At 44.3% G+C, this 19,918-nt stretch overlaps 1 protein-coding gene across 1 annotated transcript; it reads right to left on the minus strand.

Moving 5' to 3' along the window:
* Positions 1–140: 140 nt before the first annotated feature.
* On the minus strand, positions 141–19,364 carry LOC119459579 (uncharacterized). Its single transcript, XM_037721288.2, has 8 exons — positions 19,210–19,364; positions 17,936–18,029; positions 13,628–13,745; positions 11,120–11,301; positions 9,154–9,410; positions 7,172–7,313; positions 3,119–3,217; positions 141–467 (listed from the first exon to the last, which is right to left on the minus strand). Exons 1-8 carry the CDS (start codon positions 19,266–19,268, stop codon positions 291–293), a joined length of 1,128 nt encoding a protein of 375 aa, XP_037577216.1. The 5' UTR covers positions 19,269–19,364; the 3' UTR covers positions 141–290.
* Positions 19,365–19,918: the final 554 nt, after the last annotated feature.

The raw sequence follows: 19,918 nt of genomic DNA on the forward strand, positions 1-19,918 counted from the left end.
AACAGTAAGAGAGCAAAAATACTGTTTCGACATCTAATTCACTTTCGAGGGTGTAGTTTTCCATACTGTGTAAGTTCCCACTTGTATGCAGTTATTAGGCAATAACAGCAATAACAATACAGGCATGCGAGGATCATACTTATCACACACACGCATATTTAGTTCACCAACGATAATTTTATTCCAGGTCAGAAGAAGAAACCAATCGAAAATTGCATTCGGCAGCTATTTCCACAAGCGCCGTCTCTCAAAGTAGGAAACGAGAAAGTCCGTTGTTATGCTCTCTCCACTTAGTACAGACTCTCGCGGGCGTAAGCGAAGGCAAGGCGCTTGTCCCACAGGAAGATTCCGGTCTCGAAGATGGTGTAGACGCGGCGGAGGAAGTTCTGGCCGAGCAGCCAGGTGGAGCCACCGGGCAGCTGGTGCACAGTGTCGACGACAAAGCCGGTGTAGCAAGTAGAGTTCACCTGCAGAGACAATGAAACATTGAATAGTTAGTGATCGATTTGTCAGTTGTAGGGTGTTGGGCCCGCGACGCGTTTACGCTACGCGCGACTGGTGTAGTATATGCTGGTCTTTTATTGCAATCGCTAATAGGCTGACAACAAAGGCACCTTTCTCACCGTCGGCAACGCCACGGTATCGACGGCGCACGTGCGGCTCTCGCGTTGTGGGCTTCAAGGCCTCGAGGACGCGAGAGCCGCACAGTGCGTTTCGCCACATAACAATAAAGCCAAGAGGAAAAACCAACATGGTTCGCTCAATCGGCACTGCAGCAGAGGCAAGGCTGTTTGCTGCCTTCCAATGTGTGCATGAGTGTTCTGCGCATACACACCAGCTTCCCGCTGTACAGCTGTGTGAATGCCACACTGTGTTATATGCAGTGGTCTCAGCAGAACGGACAGTGTACTTCAAACTGCAAACGCTGACGTTTTTTCCCGTGTGTATGATCTCGTGCACCAAGCATGTGCGAAGTCTGCAACGTTGATTACATCTCTTTTCATTACGCCGGCGTTGTGAGACGCCAAATAGCTGCCGGGGCGCTGTTTCCCCTGTGAATCTGATGTTGCCTCGCGTGCTGTTTCGCGCCAAAATATCGTTCCTGCAGTAACTTAGCACACCATCTGCAGAGGTTAAGCACAATTCTAAACCTTCCTATTAACTACAGCGCTTCGCCCTGTGCGCGAAACTGCCCATTTTATATATTACACGATAGCTCGTGAATGAAAACCTAACTTCGACTTGACTAGGAGATAAAACCGCTTGTACTTCACTATTACCAATCCATTATCTGGTGTACAGCGCTTTACACGACCTACATGCAAGTTATGCCACTCCGAAAGAGTTGCGCAGAACTCGTGCGAATTGCTCAAGAAATTTGTTGTGATGCTAGGAAGACCGTTCTCAGCTGTTCTACAGCCTGTGGAATAGCTGCCATACTTTGGTGACATCTATAAGTTACTAGTTAGCAGATGTGGCTCAACATATCTGGAAGTAGTTATGCATCTGCGCTTCTAATAGTTAATTATTTGTTTAAGCATCCTCTAATGTCACAGCGTATAAAAACATAAAAATAACGTAATAAATATTAAAGTCACCAGAACTTGAGTCTTAAACCATGGGACAGTGTTTCCGATATCAATTCTCATAGGAAGATCCTATAATTTGTTGGACATTGACAGCATAAAATATGTTGAAGGCTTTACACAACTACAAGAAATTCCTTCATTTCTTTGATAAATTCGACTTCTCCCCAAGTGTCACTGGCTATTCTATTACATCAGCCTTTCTTTGCGTTGTCCTTAACCCGTATTGAAAAGTACGGTAAGTCATTAACGCCAATTGCGCATCAGCTTGCATTTCGGTATTCACGCAAAAAAAAAAAATCCGACTGAATTTTTTTTGCGAGTCCTCCGCTACTTACATCATTTTTTTTCAGTCGCATACACATTGCATGTCCCTTTGCAGGAGGGCTTACATATGTCGTTGTGTCCAGTATTGCTGCGTTGAAAACGAACATTTTGGATTCGCCAAAAGTATAGCTTTTTACAATGACCCCGGCATCCGTTTCTTCGCTCAGTAAATTCACTGGAGCTTCGGTGCAATTATTCTTCAACAACGCAAAATAATATGTTTCTTGGTTATTCTTCAGTTTTCTCTTCATAGCAAGGACAAAACAATATTTGCTGTCAAGTTTATTTGGTAACTTCCAACGGTTTTAACAAATTATGGTAAAGCATAGTAATTACAGCCATATTGTTTTACGGTCTTGAAAATTATACAGTTCGTCATTCTCATTTTAGGTGCCGTGAAAGAATGTTGACAGTTCGACGGAGCGCAACATGCGCTTTTCCGCGGGTTTATCACATATGAATTGTGGTTTCTATCGACTAGGGCAAGCTTTTGTATTCGCCAGAAAATGTAGCTGCGACTACTTCGTGGTACTCGTGGTACTAGTTCGTATTATCTTACAAGTAAAGTTGTGTTGTGTTAGTATAAACAACATGGTTTATTTCTATGCATAGTGCATCAGCTGCCGCTATATGTTTCACAAATAAATTTTCACTGATGAGGTCGAACTGACAGCTTTACCTTCAGAAATATTTAGGAAGTGCAAATCATGTATCAGTACTCCAAAGAAAACGTTGTGGTGATAAGCCGAAAGAAGAAAACCGGTCTTCCAGTACTACTTCCGTTCATCTAGGACTTTAGCATACCGCTTGATTTCTGAGGCATGCTAATCCTGCGCACCAGTTCACTTAAAACCAACATAAATCTTGCAACACCACGAATAAACAAAAGCAAGCATGCACCCACGCACACATGCACAAATTTACCTAAGTTCATAAACAGACACAACCACACACGCATGTTGACCCCTCCTACGTATGTGAAGATGTGTTTGTGTCCGCTCAAAGAATGCTCCAAGAAAGAGACTTCTAAGCGCAAATAAAGTATCCGAGGGAACCAATAAATTATGTAGAACTAAAAAAAACACGCGAAACGGTGTGCAATATTGTTTTTCTTGTGTAGAGTTGCGCTGGCTCAGCCACTCTGTGTGGACCAACTAGCCAAGCAAATACCATGCTGAAGGCATGAGAGGCCAACGTGTGCTTACCTTGACAATGTAGTCCTGGGGGCGAAGATCGAAGTTCTTGCCGGCAATCTTGAAGCTGATGACGGGCAGGCTCGGGACGTCTTCGCACTCAACGGTGTACTGTAATGCGGGAACCACAGAGAAAGACTTCTCAAATAAAAATATTACGCAATAATTTGTCTATCAATGATACGAACTTCGACAAAACGGGTTGAAGGCAGTTATGTTTTGATAATTTCTCCGAAGTGTGAAGACGGCTGCAAATAAAGATTACGGAAGGACTCCTCTCACAATGGACTATCGGTGATAATGCGATTAGCATTCGAGCACTGTAGCAACACACGGTACTTCTGAAGTCACGTTTATTTAGCATGTGTAGTGGGCATTCTGAGAGTTCCGTTATCTCGGATGTATGCGACATACTTAGGTATCGAGCAGCTTCGCTAGGGCACTCGTTTGTCAAGGTAGCCTACGCGCGTGGCGGCATGATGCCGCATGATGCCGCGGACGCAGTGACAACGATGGAATGACGAAGAAGGAATGACGTCATAACGACAATGAGATGACGATTATTAAAGGATCATAATGGTATAACGACGACTGCTTGACGGCGACGACATGATGAAAATGGGATGACGACGAGTTTGACTACGATGGCATGGAGACGACGATATGACAAAAACCGGATGACTAAGCTGCAAGACATGCATGATGACTCCATTACGACAACGCAGTGACAACGATGTCATAACAACGGTCTGGGGACGATGTGATGACAACGAGTGTATCACAACAATGGCGTGGCGATGACTGCAATACGAAGCCTGTATGCCGACGATGGCATGATGAACGTGTAGTGACGACAACGTCGTGACTACGACGTCATGACGGCGATGATATGAACACGGATGAATGACAGCGACTGTCTGACGACGAAGTAATGACTACGATGGTATGCCAACGGCAGGATAACACGACTGAATAACGAAAGAAAGATAATTATATAATCACAAAGGAGGATTGAAGTCGATGGGACGACGAAGGCCGTATGACAGAGCGACGGCTTCACGATAACGGCATGACGTTACTGACGTGACGATGATAGTAAAACGACAGGGTGACGACAATGGCGTGACGAGGACTGTGTGATGGCCATGGCGTGACGACATCATGACGAGAGTGGGATGATGAAGCTATAGGGATGACGGTCGAACGACCACGACGGCATCACTACGGCGGTGTGACAACGAACGCAGGACGTCTGTATGACGACTATGGCGTGACGGCGACCGCATGACAAGAGCCGGATGACAAAGCTGGCATGACCACGATTAAACGAGCATGACTGCATCACTGCCACGAGCACCTGCCTAGTGGCCGAAGCTATTAGACAACTTGGGCCACGGGGTCGGCGTAGAAGGCGTGACCATGACGCGATGAGGATTTTCAGATCACGAAACTGGAAAGCGGAAGATGGAACGACCACGAAGGGTTAGCGGCCATGAGCCCATGCATAGTGACCCTAGCTAGTGCACAGCTTGGGCCACAAGGGTTTGCGTAAGCTGCTAGCTAGATAAATAGATAAGCTCAAAACGCCTGAAGTAGGCATCGCGTGCTAATCGTAATAATAAGCGACTGTGCTGGCTGATATCTTACACAGTGGTTTGTCTCCTGCTACCTGTAAACACGCCTTAACCGGCAGCGCTGCCGAGTCAGCGGTAATAATATCCGACGTGGCATGGCCTCCGTGACCTTAAGCGCACGATTTCTGCTCTCGGATCCCACGTGCTATTAAGTCATAGAGGCCATACAACGATCGCACCGCTTTCGCACTGTGCCTTCGCCGACTTCCGTTTTCTTTTAGCACAGAATGCTGTGTTTTCGTGGCATTGTGCGTTGCGCTACTGCCACGCTAGTATAAAACCGAGAGTGTAGCTTCCAGTATGTTCTCTGCGTGGACCATGGCCGCGTTAAACGTTTGTTAATGCGCAGTTCAAGCGTTCGCGACTTCGCGTCCCACGCTCATATTCTCTGCAATTACTCGTTTTGCCGATATTTGTTTTGAAGGCATCAGTAATGAAAATGATTTAATTGTTCCTTACATGCGTCATCTGGCGCCCGGGGATGGGCGTCCTACAAAACCTGATAATTATAATGCTCCAATGACAGGCTCACATAACGCTGATAAGCCGAGTGAGGGGTGTATTAGTTTATACCATAAATATGACACGTCTGGGGCTCTTTATCTCTTCTCCAATCATGGAAAGATGTTGCATCAGAGTGAGCTTACCCGGAGGAGACGTTGTCTATCGCCCCGCTTCCGGCGCGCGACGTTTCTCGTAAAGGTGAGCACTGTTTATAACGGAGTAATAATAAGCAGTGACAGTTTAAAACGAAGTAACTTTCTAACGAAATGTTCCGGCTCGCCCTAAACTTCATTATATCAACGTTTTACTGCGTTGCTTTAAATCGATTCAATGCCGCTTTAGTGTAAATTCTGCTATATAACCTCTGCTATGAAAAATGAGTCACTACAGTTACTACAGGCCAGCAACTCGTCCTAAATTACTATGACTCATAGCACCAGTACTAGGATTCACTAAGCCTTCTTCCTCGCTCAAATTAATTAGCTATTAGACGTTGGAGAATCCATTATCACATACTGCGCTGTTGAGTGTGATATACAGGAGGCTGATGAGGTTACAATACAGGACTGTCGCTTTTCTATTTATTACGCAACATCTAGGAAAAGTTTCGCGCTGGAGATGACCTTCTCGAGTGTTTGGTATTATGACATACACATGGTAACGTGACCGCAGGCATAATACACAAGTTCTCTAGAGTGACTGCCATTTTCCAAAATGACATTCCATCTGGCAGCATCTTCAAGTGGTGCTAAGGTCAAGCTACCTCGTATCTCCTTATCGAGCGCAAACTACGTCGTACTTTACCACTTGATTTCGTGATATTTCTTGGCTAATATCCTATGATCCTACTGTAAGCATATTATAAAATTACGTTCAAGTTTGAGGTAATAACGCTCAGAAGAATGGGTATTTTTCTGATTATTACGTGAATTATATCCACTGGTTCCTTCTCACGAGTTTTGGTAGCACTGATGCGTCCGGCAAGAACACCGAAGAATATTTTCAAAAATCCGCATAGAGTCCAGTTTCTAGGTGAAAGTGGCTGACTCTGATACCAATGGGTGCAATGAACAATGTGCCTAAAGTTAGGATGAATGATTAGGAATAGAAACCATGGCTTAGAAAGCGGATAATGATACCTAGGACATGGAAGTTTGCGAAAATTACTTCAATTTCTATTAATGAATAACTTACTTACCACATACCTGTGCTTTTTGCGATCGCCCACAGTATCCTTATTTTCTTTAATATTGCAGTGGATAAGCTTGTAATCTAAAAACAGTTAAACGCCAGTTCCGAGAACTACGGAGTAGAGCAGCTTTAACCACGTCCCTTACAAATGCGTATTTATAAGCAATGACAAAATTTCGCTAATAAAATGTCTTCTATAGGTATAATTTTAAGCACATGAGCGTACTACGTGGAAGAATTACCCAGAATTTCTTGTGATTTTCGTATGGAGATATGAATAGCCAATTTCAAGCGCGCTGTAGTGGTCGCAGAGAACCGTACAATGTCACTGAACAAGTTGCATACGTCCATGAGTCATTTGTAGGCATCCACAAGGGCGCGTCCTATTCTGAGCTATTGATCGTTCTACACGACATCATTGTGGTCAAGATGTGCACACAGCTTGACGCACTGACCCAACTGAAGACCTGTGATTTCGTCTTTCCGTAGCTTTATCTAAACCTAGCGTGCTGTGAACGAATCCAGTGTCAGCGCGCTCCGCCAACATGTGAAATACATATGTGCTCTTTTGCTTCTGTTTGATAGTGAAACGTCCTTTTAGCGCACTTTGACACGTTGCAGCACTTTTCTAGTTGCCGTAATATTTGTTTAAGGGCTCTAAATGTGCTTCGGTATCTGTCGGTGGCGCTTCCTGCGTTCCGCAGTATTAATTGTATCACGTGAACAACGTCCTCACCTCGCCATAGGAGGTTCTGGAAGCGTTCAGGGTCTTGTGGATCAAATCAATATGCTTCTGAGGACCGTAGATGAACGGCAGGGCGGACACCGGCTTGGCGTAGAGGTTATCGCTCTGATACCAGCGCTGGCCGATCTTGACGCTGCAATAGGCCATACCGACAAAAGTCACTTGTTAACCTACTTGCATATCTATCTGTGCAGATTTCGACGGTGGTAATTATAAGCGGGCGCTGCTATTCCATGCTTGCTTCCGACATTATGCATGAAGGCGCCTTGTAGCCCAAATTATGCTTGTTGTTTTGTAGTAAGCAAACGTGGAACGTTTGCTTACTCCATAACTTGGCGATGCCTTTAGCGGACTATTCGGCAGCCTTCACTAAGACTATTTCATATTTTAATTTGCTTCTGGAATCTCTTTCCGCGCCGACTGCAGCGCCATACATCAACAATTTTCGGCACCGGATGTGACGCAAGAGCACTATACTTATGCTGTTTGTTCTGATTGTCGAGGCATGAAGAATATGTTGTGCGTGTTTATGCTATACATACAATGACACCTTTAAAAATACAAACGTGTTTCACGCCTTCTAAAGCTACAAACAGGTCACACAGTCTTGCAATAAAAACTTATTTCGTTTGTAACAGACACTTTGTGCGCAGTCCAATAGCTTACACTTGAAATGTAACGCAAGAATAAGCATTTGTACGTAGCAAGTACGTATGAACAGTGTGTTAAGGTAATTATATGTATTTTTTACAAGCATTTGATTGCTGTTTCTAAAAGGTACGCGTTATAAATATAAAGGCGCGTGCAAAAAGAAAGTCTATACGTGAGCAAAATTTTACCCCGAAATTTGCATGCGTTCTCTTACACCGATCATTGAAACTTTATTTCGCAACTCGAAAGTGTTGCGCTGCTAAGCTCAAGGTCCCTGGTTCGATCACGGCCGTGGCGACATCATTTCGATGAGGGCTCTAGGAAAAAACACTCGTGCAGTTAGATTTGGGTGCACGTTAAAATACCCCCTGTAGTCAAAATCCGGATCCATCCACGGCCGTCGGCCTCATTATCAGATCGTGGTTTTGGCACTGAAACTCATATACTTTAATTATCAGAGGGGGGGGGGGGCGCTCAACTGTGCGTTTTAGCGACTTCATGACACCACAAGTTCATCATAACACCACACTTTCTCCACGATTCTGACATCGTATCAGCTTGTTTATAGAGGCGTGTATTCCAACCCCTACAAATTGGCAACCCGATGCGCAAAGTAGATTTTTAATGAAGTGCATTTTGCAATGCTGGGATAACTCGAGCGATACTATCGTTAGTAAAAATTTTACAATACTTTTTTGCTTGCTCATGAACACTTGAACTGTCAAATTTCCTCTGCACGTTCTCACAGGTATAAACTATATTCCTGCAATGTTTCTCCCTGAAAAACACTCGTAATTCCCATTTGTCTTGGCACTCCATTATATTCTCGAAATTTCCACGAGCAAGAAATTTTTAGATGGACATACTATTCCATAAGGTACCTAAATCTCCTCCACCCTTCCACTTTTGCCCGCACGGCACCCTTATACCTTTCAGCATTCGTTCGCGTTTTCAGCACGTGGTGACTTTTTATTCTTCTGAAGCGTGCGTATTTTGTAACGTGTGCCTCTCGATCTCTCGATCACGTTAAGTTTTTGTAATCCTTCTTATCGTGCTAGCACGTTCCCTCAAAAAATGCAGGTAAAGATACCAGCGACCAAAAACTAGTGCCTAATCCAGAAGTTTGCCTATATAAAATGAAGCTACGAAAAGTCGTTAGTGGCCGAGAGAGAGAAAATCGGCTTTGTTAAATTCTCCGTAGGGAAGAACATGACATGAGGTAAACTTGCAATAACAAATAAAATCCGTACGGCAGTTCCATTATGTGCAGCAGGGTACTAAATACACCCGAGCATTCCGAAGCCACCACATAGCTCTCTCACCCCTGGAAACGGACGATCCACTCGTCGGTGGCACTCTGGGCATAGGTGAGGTCTCCATCGTAGTGCGACTTCTCGATGCCACCCAGCACGAACTCGCCGTCGCTACCGTTGACGGTCGGGTGGAAGTAGAAGGCGAACACTGGCTCGGGGAGGACGCGGTTCCAGAACATGTGGTCGAAGATGGACCAGTGCTCGGACAGGAAACGCGACTCGATGCTCAGACCGATGGCGCCGTCAAACTTCACGCCGTTGTAGATCTGCGAAGAGTCACGGGTGCGAATGTGCTCAGAATCGTAATTCATCCGCACACAAAGACGCGAAATTGCACAGTTTATTCGTAGTCATGAACTGGCACAAGCTTGCTCGATTTCCTGTGCTCGTGGGCTGATTGATACACAGACATCGTTAGTTCGAAAAGCCACACAATCTCCGGGGTCCAGGATTACATAAAGCTACTTGTGTAAAGAGGGTATAGTAGGAAGAAGTGAAATGCCCAGGTAGCCGCCCACGTAGGCTACCGGCTGGACCTCATTCAAAGCCGACGTTCTACGTTTCGGGTACAGCTAGATAACTACTTTCCGCGGCTATTGAATAGGGCATGATGAGTTTTGTCATTCTCGCAAGTGTTATAAACAGTGACTCAGCTATCCCTGCCACGAGCGAGTACAGCGACACGCGTAATTTCGGGAGCCATTATACGGCGTGGAAAGTACGGCAACGGCGGCGTTCACTCCATTGCTGCACAGACCGCCATGTTTTACTCTCGCACACCCATTTAAAGCATTTAAAGCAAACAGACTTACTCTTTCACTCACTCACTCTTTATAATTCTAACACTTGTTCGCGGGTGTCCTTTAGGTCCTGCTTTAGCAACTGCCTAATTTTCTGGCAGTCACCGCGCATTACCTTCATCAGTGCAAATAACGATGACGTACGTGCTGCATGAATGCAACATTTCCAGAATTGCCTCCGCACATTGTTTCTTTATCAAGAGCTTTCTTAGTAATCAGTGTGCTTCTTTGCCGGATTTGTTTTAATCCGGAGCATTTGCCTTTCACTAGTACCTTTGCGGTAGAGGAGTACGTATGTTCCTTCGTTGCCTCGTACGCTGCCGCTTCCATAGACACAGGATGTGTCTGGTAGTGGGAATCGAACCACGGTTCATTGGTGCAATTGCTGAATGCTGTAGTACCTAGTCCACCGATGTCTGATGGAACGAGTGAACAATGGCCAATCGCGCAACTCTCCTTCTTCGGGGGAGCTAGCATTTTGAGAATATTGGCGTGAGTCTCAGGTCGCAGGGAAGCTAGTTTGCTTACACATTCAAGAGCAGCTGCGCGTGTGGCAATTTCACCCGTGGCACTGAGGCCAAAGTGCAGCTTAAAAAGTGGTGCAAATGAAGCTATGCATCTAAGCAAACGTCGTGCCATCTTCGCTAACGTTGTCGTCATTCCGGCGCCATCGTCCGCAGGACAACGTTGTCGCCGCTGTCCTCAACTGTGTCATCGCTCGCTTTAAGTTGTCCCGTTGTCCCATCTAGTGCCACCTCAGACTAGACTAGACAGTTTGTACTTGCAGAGTGGCCTGCATAACAGTGAGTCTTAGAGTGTGCGGGACCGGCATAATTTTTCTGCAGGTGAGTTTTGTAGCGTACTCGATGCATATAATGGTGGCAATAAAGCACCAACGCCCACAGCGAACCAGAACGAGCGCTAAACAGTTCTTAGTGCCAGCCCTGTCCTCTTCGTCGTGCCCACTTTTCTCTTCATATGCTTGGCACACAATAAACAAGGACGAAAAGGAGAGAAACAGAAAGATTCGTTTCTCTTCACCTATGTATGCTTTGTCCTTGTTTGTCGTGCAGTAGATTATAAAATCAGATCTACCCACTCGTCCAAACCGTTACACTTGTGTTGTCACTCTGCTAATACATATGAAGTGGCAGTGCAGCCTCAACCTAGCGCACCTTAGGGTCAATGACGGTAGCCTCGACAAACAGCTGGTCGACGACCTTGATGCCGGCGACGTGGATGGTTTCGCGGGCAGCGGTTCCCAGGATGCTGCCGCCACCGATGTAAGGGGCGCTCACCCAGATGCCGTACGGCCTGTACGACGAGGAGCGGCTGTTGTCGAACAGCGGGCGATCCTCTGTGAGCGAGGAATAAAACAGCGCGCAAGTTTGAAGAGGTTTGCAATGCACAAAAAAAAAGAACAGGCAGACTCAACTCCAGTTGACATCTATGTAAAGGTGAGAGAGAGAGAGAAATGAAAAGGGAAAGGTAGGCAGGTTCACCAAGGACGTGCCCGGTTGGCTACCCTACGCTTGGGAAGAGGGAAAGGGGAAGCATTCTTGGACGCATTGGCTCATGAACCATGTGCGTGTGCATATGAAGTGTGGTGTGTGGCATATTGAAGAGCAGCATTCTATACGAAGAAATGATTTTATTGGAAGAGAATTAGAGACAGGCTGGGTGCTCATTTAAATGCAGCACATGACACCTATATTATATGGTAAAATATTCAGTGGTGATTCAAAGTGTCGTGTTTCACTCGCGGTGTTTCTAATGCGTCAGTCTCCCATAGTGGAACTGCGGATCGAAACGCGCCAAGCGCCTCAACGCGCTGGCTTGCTCGCGAGAAAGCGTGTTCTTTGCCACTTGTCGAAGCATGCGTTCCTGGCGTTGGGCATGAGAAGATATTTACGTATGAAAATGTGGCTAGAACTCAGCAAGAAAGCTTCGCTTCAAAGCATTGCGCAGTTTCTTCTGAAGGGCGAAGCAGTCAGAGCGACAGTAAGTTTTGACAATGCGCTGAAAGCTCCCCGGAAAGTGTTCCAAGAATACGCGGGGACGGTATGTTGGCGCGGCACAGAACAGTGGAATCAAACCAGTGACAACTATTTGGCGTCTCACAACGCCGGCGTGATCGCCGCGAAGCAAACTGGATGCACCATCGTGCTCCACTCAATCGGCTCAGTGGCAGAGCCTGGGGTAGTGTTCTGCGACGATCACTTCGGCGTTACTAGTCGCCTTCGCGTGACGCAGCGCTCAATCAGCCAATCAGCTCATCCGATTTTGCTCAACCAGCCAATCAGCGCGTGCCTGACGACCGAGGCGTACTATCACCGAATGTGATCGTAGCAGAATGCGTCCCCTGGTGAGTGTTCTTCTGCGAAGATTATCAGTAATTAAAAAAAGGAAACATCTGTGGCAGATAGCACAATTCTAGTCCTTAAGCTCGTCTCGCTCGGAGGGGCGGACACTACTTGCACAAGAAATCGAAGTGCCTAATCTATTAAATAACGAAAATTCACTGATTCAATGTTTTAACTAATTACGTCACGCCACATATTGTAATTTATAAATTTTAGCTCGGGAGACGGGAAGGTACTTTCACTTGAAAATAATTCTGTAGGTGACATTATTTTCGAGATACGCACCATCAACGTTGCTGTAAAACATGAGCTGTCGTTCAAGTTCGTTTTTAACAAAACGCTGTTTTATTCACTGAAGAACAAAATTAACAGGATGGCCAATATATTTCTTCTCAAAGTGCATGAATTATTATCTAGAAATTGGCGCTATCCTGAGAATTCGTTCCAATTGGATCTACCTTGCGAACTCCAGGCTACAATTTATAAATTGCAATATGTGCTGTAAATTTATCAGCTAAAGGCCTAATTAGTAATTTTTTGCTTATTATTTAATTATGCGTTTCAATTTCTCGCCCAGATAATGTCCGCCTGTTTGGGCAATCCAGTTCAAAGATTGTAATTGCGCTATTAGCCACAGATAACTTAAAACAAAAAAATTACTAAATGTCTTCGCAGACCCACCTGGTATAAACACACTAGCGGTGCTGCTAAACGGCCATTTGTATGCAATGGTCTGAACACGACAGAGACTAAACGTCAAGCTAACGTTATCTAATATTAGAGGGATACCTCTACTACTCTCTCTCTCTCTCTCTGCCGTTTCAATCATCGCTGTGCTAAAAATACAGTGTGTCAAAAGTGGTGAGAGAACGAATTCAACGCAACGTAATATCTTCCTTTCAGCAGTCTTAGTTACAAAATCCATCAAACCTGTAGTGACGTTATTCTGTCAAAGAAAAATTCAGCTCACATTCAAATAAAATCAAGCAGAAATTGCGCGAATTCCATGTCCATGGAAAGGAGAATACGCCACTAGTGAAAGTTTGTCTCGTAAAGTGTTTTTTGTAACAATTCTTTTCTATTATCTTTTATTCCCCCTACACCCTTTCCCCAGCACAGGGTAGCCAGCCGGTCTGCGAACTGGCTAACCTCCATGTCTTTCCTCCGTCTATTCCTTCTTCCTTCCTTCCTTCGTGTCGTTGGCGTCACGCATTGCTTACGTACCACAATGAAAGGAGAAAAATGACCCCATATATATATATATATATATATATATATATATATATATATATATATGCCATGATTGTTATATGTACTCACGGCACTGATTCACACTGCAACCAATTGAGGGCACCCAGGTCAGGTTAGAGGCAGTGTCGAAGATAACACTGAAGTTTTGGGGCGGAGTTCCGATGGTGATGTAACCGTAGTACTGCAGCTGCATGCGACAGAGAAACACGAAAGGTAAGACGCGCTGCTGGGAAGGCGGGTTCGCGATTCAAGCTCAATAATAGCACAAAAATAAACACGGACAACAAGGGTAGCTGCCCGTCTGTCTTGTCCTTCCTTTCCATGTCTTAGTTTGCACTATGATGTACGAATGGTAACGTCATCGGTTCAGGGGTGTAACTATGCCATGGCTGCGAAACTACAAATGTGCAACCGTAAAATCGCGGAACGCTTCTACACCGCGTGCTTCATAAATAAATCTTCAATTGTAAGCGCTTGCACCATCGTTTTTGCTCTTTCTTTTTTGTGTTTTTCGACGGTAATGAAAGCATGGTGATCATGAGTGTTCTTGAATGTCTTTTGGTAACAGAGATGGAGAAATTCAGAAAGCCGAGAGCCGGAAAGGAGTGCGAATAACTTGAAGTAGCCCGATGGGCTTTGTTTCCCCCTCATGAGGTTTGCGACACTGCTTTGTACCAGTGATGTTCAGATGCCACCTCGGGTACCCCGTTTTCAGAACTAAGAACGCGAGAGCTTTATGGCAACAACGCTTGCCTGGTGCTTGTGTGTGCTGTAATAACACGACGCACTATCATGTGAAGTATGGAAGGAGCGACATATGAACAGGCGTGCGTGGCAGCTTACCACTGCACAACTGCACAACTCGCCGATGGGACATCGGCGAGTTGTGCCGATGAAAGTTGAAAAGTTGTGACATCTGAAAAGTTGTCAACGACGAGGAGAGAGATGAGAGTGGTTCGTAAGAGGTGTTGACGTAAAATAATAAATGAAAAGCTCAGGTGGGTCTAGCGCCCTCACAAATAACTATCTCCGATTGCCCTCAACATTACTAGAAACATGGCGAATACATCCTAGCATAAATGGGCAAGCACATGGGAAAAACGCGGAAAACCAATGCAGCGACTGACACGTTGTTTGAGAGGGGTGAAGGCTGGCTTGGGCTAGTTGTTTATTCATAATTAAAACCACATACAGCGCGTAGTACGAGGACTAAGAGGAACGACACACCCTTTACGTCCTCATTTATACAGGGTGTTCCAAATTAAGCTTTACGGAATTGTTAGTAATCGCCTGTGGCAGGTTGCATATTTCTTATCACTGAGCTGGGTTATTCGATGAGGCGGACATTAGCATGAGAAATCAAAACACATATTCAACTAATTGACGAAAATTCACTAATTACCTTTTTATAGTTTTTGTATTTACGACACATATTGCAATTTCCGAATTGTTGCGGGTGGCCTTGTCAGGCTCACTGGCTACAATCTACTAACATGAATCATCTATCATCTACTAGCAATCAATTTCCAGAATGACCCCAGTTTGAAGATATGCGCCATCAAACTCGCCGTAAAATGCACTGTTGCTCCATTTACTTTTTTGCCAAAATGCTGTTTAATACATTGAAGCACAAAAGTAACTGGAACACCCATGTATTTCGTCCCACGCTTTGGGAAATAATCTCTCGAAACTGGTGTCATCCTGGAAATTCATTTCAAGTGGATGCATCTTGCAAGCTCACCGGCTACGATTCGTAAATTGCAATATATGTGTCGTAAAGTAATTAAAAAAGAAGTGCATTAGTCAATTTTTGTTGATTAGTTGAATATGTGCTTCGATTTCTCGTGGTACTATTGTCTGCCTCTTCGAATAACCCAGCTTAACGCTAAGAATTATGCTACCTGCCTCAGGCGATTTTTTTAAATTTCGCAAAGTGTAATTTTGAACACCCAGTATAAGCATGATTTGGCTACGGAAGTCAGCGAAATGTGTGTCGTCTCTCTTTGTCCTTGTCCCTAGCGCTGTACGTGGGTTAAATTGTTTGACAGTTGGGAAAGCAATCGTACTTCATGCTTTCGCCTGGTTGAGTGCGTTGGTGTTCCAGTTAGGTTTGACGACACTGCCTAAGAGGGCGTTTTGTTAAAAAAAAGCAAGTGAAACAAGAATTCATTTCGCCCCAAAGCTTGGAAGTGCAAATAACAGAAGCATTGACAGCCTCAGTATTTCTTCTAGTGGACTTGCCTTGCGAGCTCAGTGGCTCAAATTCGTAAATCATAATACTACATAAACTGGTAATTGTTAATAATTGTTACTTAGGGACTGATTCATTTATATTTATCGTTTAAGTAGTATCCGCATTTTCGAGTAGTGAATCTTAAATGTTAAAATTTGTCTATATAATTAAAAACAAAGCACATCAACTATAGGGTAACGGGCTGAGCTCTCGGCTTCGTATCATTATTCGGTCTTTCTTTTGTGTATTTCGCCATTTTTTCCAACTGTTTAACCAGTAGTGTTTTTCCTTCGTGTAAAAGTCTACCTTGAAGGCAGAATTTGAAGTGAAGAGACAGCGTCATTATTTGCCTTATGTGACAAGCCAGCGGCTGTGGTCAAGCTGACACCGACTCTCTCTCAAGAGGAAGCTTCAGCTGAAGGTCTCCTGTCTAAATACATGGCAAAGGAGAAATTGTTTTTCTCAGCAACAACTGCACCAAATTTGATGAGGTTCGTCACATTTAAAACAAAAGGTAAAATATAGTGACTGTTTGTAGCGAACTTTCGATTGATGCCACCGATTTGTATAAAGATTGTTGAAAATCACAAATTTTCAAAAAGCGATCCTATCGAGTACAAAACTTCAGCAATGACATATGGTATCAGAATTGTGTAAATTGTATCCAAACGTACATCTAAAGGCGACTATATTGACGTTTTATACCTGGTTCCTACGTATGTAATTAGGACTTTTGCAAACCCTTTGTAAACGTTGTAACCCATTAATAAAAGGTATATATTTATTTCAGGAAGACTTATCTTGAACGAACACATAACAAAGTTAGCGGCTGAATTAGGTAGAAGCATTGGACGCATGTACAAATTAAATTCTATAATACCATTGGGGCTCAAATCACGCTGTACTATACTCTTCTATTTTCGACTTTCTTATTGTGCGCGTGTGGGGGGACAACGACGTTGACCAATTACACTAAACTCATTATTTTGCAAAAAAGGGTGCTGAGAGTTTTTTGAAAACTATAATGGCCCCTTACGCGAGCTGCGGACAAAACCACTGTTTCTAAAGCACTATATGTTAAAAGCCAATCAGGTATACTATTTCAAATTGTTTCAGTATATAAAAAGCAATAATCTTTTTTGCTTGCAAGATTTTCAGGATTCTCCTTATCCTTTCCGCACCCATGTTAGAAAGACTCGAAGGATTCGCAGCACTTATGGAATGCAACACACTACATATCAGGTGCCTACTTTGCTCAATAAAATCGACTGCTTCTAAGACATAGACAGCGCAACCTCTAAAAAAAGATTAAAATGGCTTTGATGGGAAATAACATTTAATTTTCTTAAATCTTTTTTAAATGCGCTTATATTTCCTTTTAAAATGTATAACACGAAATCATTACGTGACACTATACTTACATTTATCTACCTTATTATCTTGCCAGCTTCGTGTATATCGTTTTTTTTTCGAGTACGTGTGTTGAACTATAACTTGTGTGTTATGAATGGTTTCACAGTACAAGGGTCTCAATGTAACACTGTGTGCGCCTGTAAATCAGGTCGCCTTATTGTGTGCATTTCATAATTTTCACGTCAGCGGAACAAGTAGAAACTTCAAAAATTTTTATTCTTTTTAAAGCTACTTTTTTTTCTCCGGTGTTGCGATATGTTAGTATATGTTTTGTTGTTTTTTCTCAGTGTGCGTGCTGGCCTGCGCATTGCACTGTAATTGGAGCAGAGGTCTTTGTCAGGCTACTAAGCCTTTTGCCTTTGCTCCTGTTTCTGTGGCTGTACAGAAAGAAACAAATAAATATGAACATCAAATTTGTCGGGTTTAGATGCTCTAACGGTGCAGTTTAGACAACTGAGATAGTTCTTTATGCAGAGTAACGTATTTGCAAAACTTCGTGCGTCTTTTTTTTTCAATCGTGCTAATTTTAGGCGATTTTTGTAAACAAATTCGGGCCCTAAATTTAAATTCCTGCTTCTAGCAGTCACAAGCATTTCAGTTCATCTCCATAATGCAACATATATGAAAACCAACCAAGGAGGTGTCTCAGAAAAGCATTTCTGCGTTGTACATGTACATGTACAAGAAAAGAAGCACATGCTTGGTGCTTACTGTGCATCTTATGCTCTCACCTGCGTGTAGTTCAGGGGAGCGATGTGGCCCAGTTCTTCGGAACTGTTGTAGTACATGTTCGTGATTGTGCTGTTCATCTTCATCAGCGGAATGCTGTACAGAATGGGAAAATACTGTGTCAACGAAAACAGGTTCACTGCGAGACAAGGTAGAGACGGGAATCGCACGCACTCTACCATTAACATCCACGCGATACAATGTGCGTTGCAACGCAGGCTTCCGCAACTCTATTTCGTTGCTGCATCGCAATCCACGGTGCTACGAAGAGTAAAATAATGGGTAAAGAAAAACGGTAACTGCAAGCTTGCCTTTATGCTTATGGATTTTCTTACCTCATCAAGGTATTTCTAATCGTCACCGTTTATGAACAACTGTGTGTGCCCTTCTTTTGACATGACCGATCGGTGTAAGTAAACTATCCGGAACGTATCACATGTTTCAAGATCATTTCAACGTAAACATGATCAGAGGAACAAGGGGGATTTTAGAATTATCTTTCAGAACAGCCAAGTGAGTTCTTGATGAGATTTGCGCAGAAGATTTGACATAAAGGTTGTTACTTTTAGAAATTGAACTTGGTCTTTTTCGGGGTGCAGGGAACTGTAAGCTGTTGTACTAGCGGAAGCTTTGAGATTTAGTACTTTAAACCAGTGCGAATCTTATGCTTCACGCAATCTCCGTGAGCTACAAAACACCTCGCGAGGCTGCAAGCCATATCATGTTAGTCCTATTTGGGAAACAAATATAGCACTTGATCGCCAGTAAAATTCATTCACAAAGGAACAGGAAAGCGGCAATATGGCATAGACGAGGAAATCCTCATATTAGCATGTTACAGCTTGAAATAGCTCGCAACGGGACCGCCCAACAGAAAGGAAGACGAACACAGGCTCAGGCACAGGTGCCGTCCCGTCGCGCGCTATTTCAAGATGGTTCTCATGTGAAAATACCAACTAGCCCAACATTCAACGCTTTTATAGCATGTCACCGCGCAGTTCACTTCTACATTCGTTCACTGTAAATGTAATATGGTTAAAAACAGGAATAATTGCTTTGCAGCTTACGAAAAAACTTTTATAAACTAATTTTTGTTTTACATGCGCGATCACATTATGTTTTCAATTATCGAGCATTCCGTATAGGCGTCTTTAGTGGCGAGTCGGTGCTTCACCTCATTCTTTACAAGCATGCCCAATATGAATGCTAGCTGGAACTGATAACAACGACGCTTGTAATTACGAACACTTTCGAATAAACTGTGCGTTAGCCTTACCTAATCCTGGCGGCGGCCACGCCGACCAGCGCGATCAGCGCAATGCACACGGCTCTCATGTTGACGGCTGGAATCCTCTGTCCAAAAACCTGGGTGCTGGTCCGTCTCGAGACACTACTTGGAATCGTCGAGCGTACACCTCTGCCTGGACGTGGGCTTTTAAAGGGTCGTGCCCCGCGGACGTGGCGCGCTATCGCCGCGAAGCTGACGACGCCGTAATGTCAAACGTTGCCAAACCGCATCGCAAGAAAACAACCGAAAGCGAAGGCAGCAGCAGCGCCTTGCGACGTGTACTTGCGCGGAGCTGGCCAATCAGGGCGGCTGCTGACGCAGGTACAAGACTCGAGTAGCTAGCTCGTCGAGTGGTATATGTTTCTCAGTTTTGTTGGGCAGTTTGGGAAGAAACTATCGGCCGAAAGAAGCCGGGCCCACACGGGCAGGATGCAGACAAGGGTTAGAAGAAAACAAAAACTTTGACGCCACATGGCACTGCGCGTTGAATTGCATGCAGGCATTCTCCCTGCGGAACAAACTGGGGTGCAACAACCTTTTCGAGCGACAGAGCACTGCAGTATTGGACGCGCTGGGTTCTCTCTTCAGCAACTGCGTGATTTTCCTGATTTGTGAAACGGGATTTGGGTGCTCCTTTCTGTTGGTGTTGATAGACTGATTTCCGACACATCGGACTTGTAGCGTACGTTCAGAGGTA

Source organism: Dermacentor silvarum, chromosome 7 (assembly GCF_013339745.2).
Source record: "Dermacentor silvarum isolate Dsil-2018 chromosome 7, BIME_Dsil_1.4, whole genome shotgun sequence".
In the NCBI taxonomy this organism is placed as follows: Eukaryota; Metazoa; Arthropoda; class Arachnida; order Ixodida; family Ixodidae; genus Dermacentor; species Dermacentor silvarum.

Coding starts and splice junctions, on each gene's coding strand:
- LOC119459579 (XM_037721288.2), bottom strand. CDS start 19,268: ATGAGAGCCGTGTGCATTGCGCTGATCGCGCTGGTCGGCGTGGCCGCC. Junction 9,411..11,119: donor CTACCGTCATTGACCCTAAG/GTGCGCTAGGTT, acceptor GACTCTTCGCAG/ATCTACAACGGCGTGAAGTT. Junction 468..3,118: donor CCCAGGACTACATTGTCAAG/GTAAGCACACGT, acceptor TTGTCTCTGCAG/GTGAACTCTACTTGCTACAC.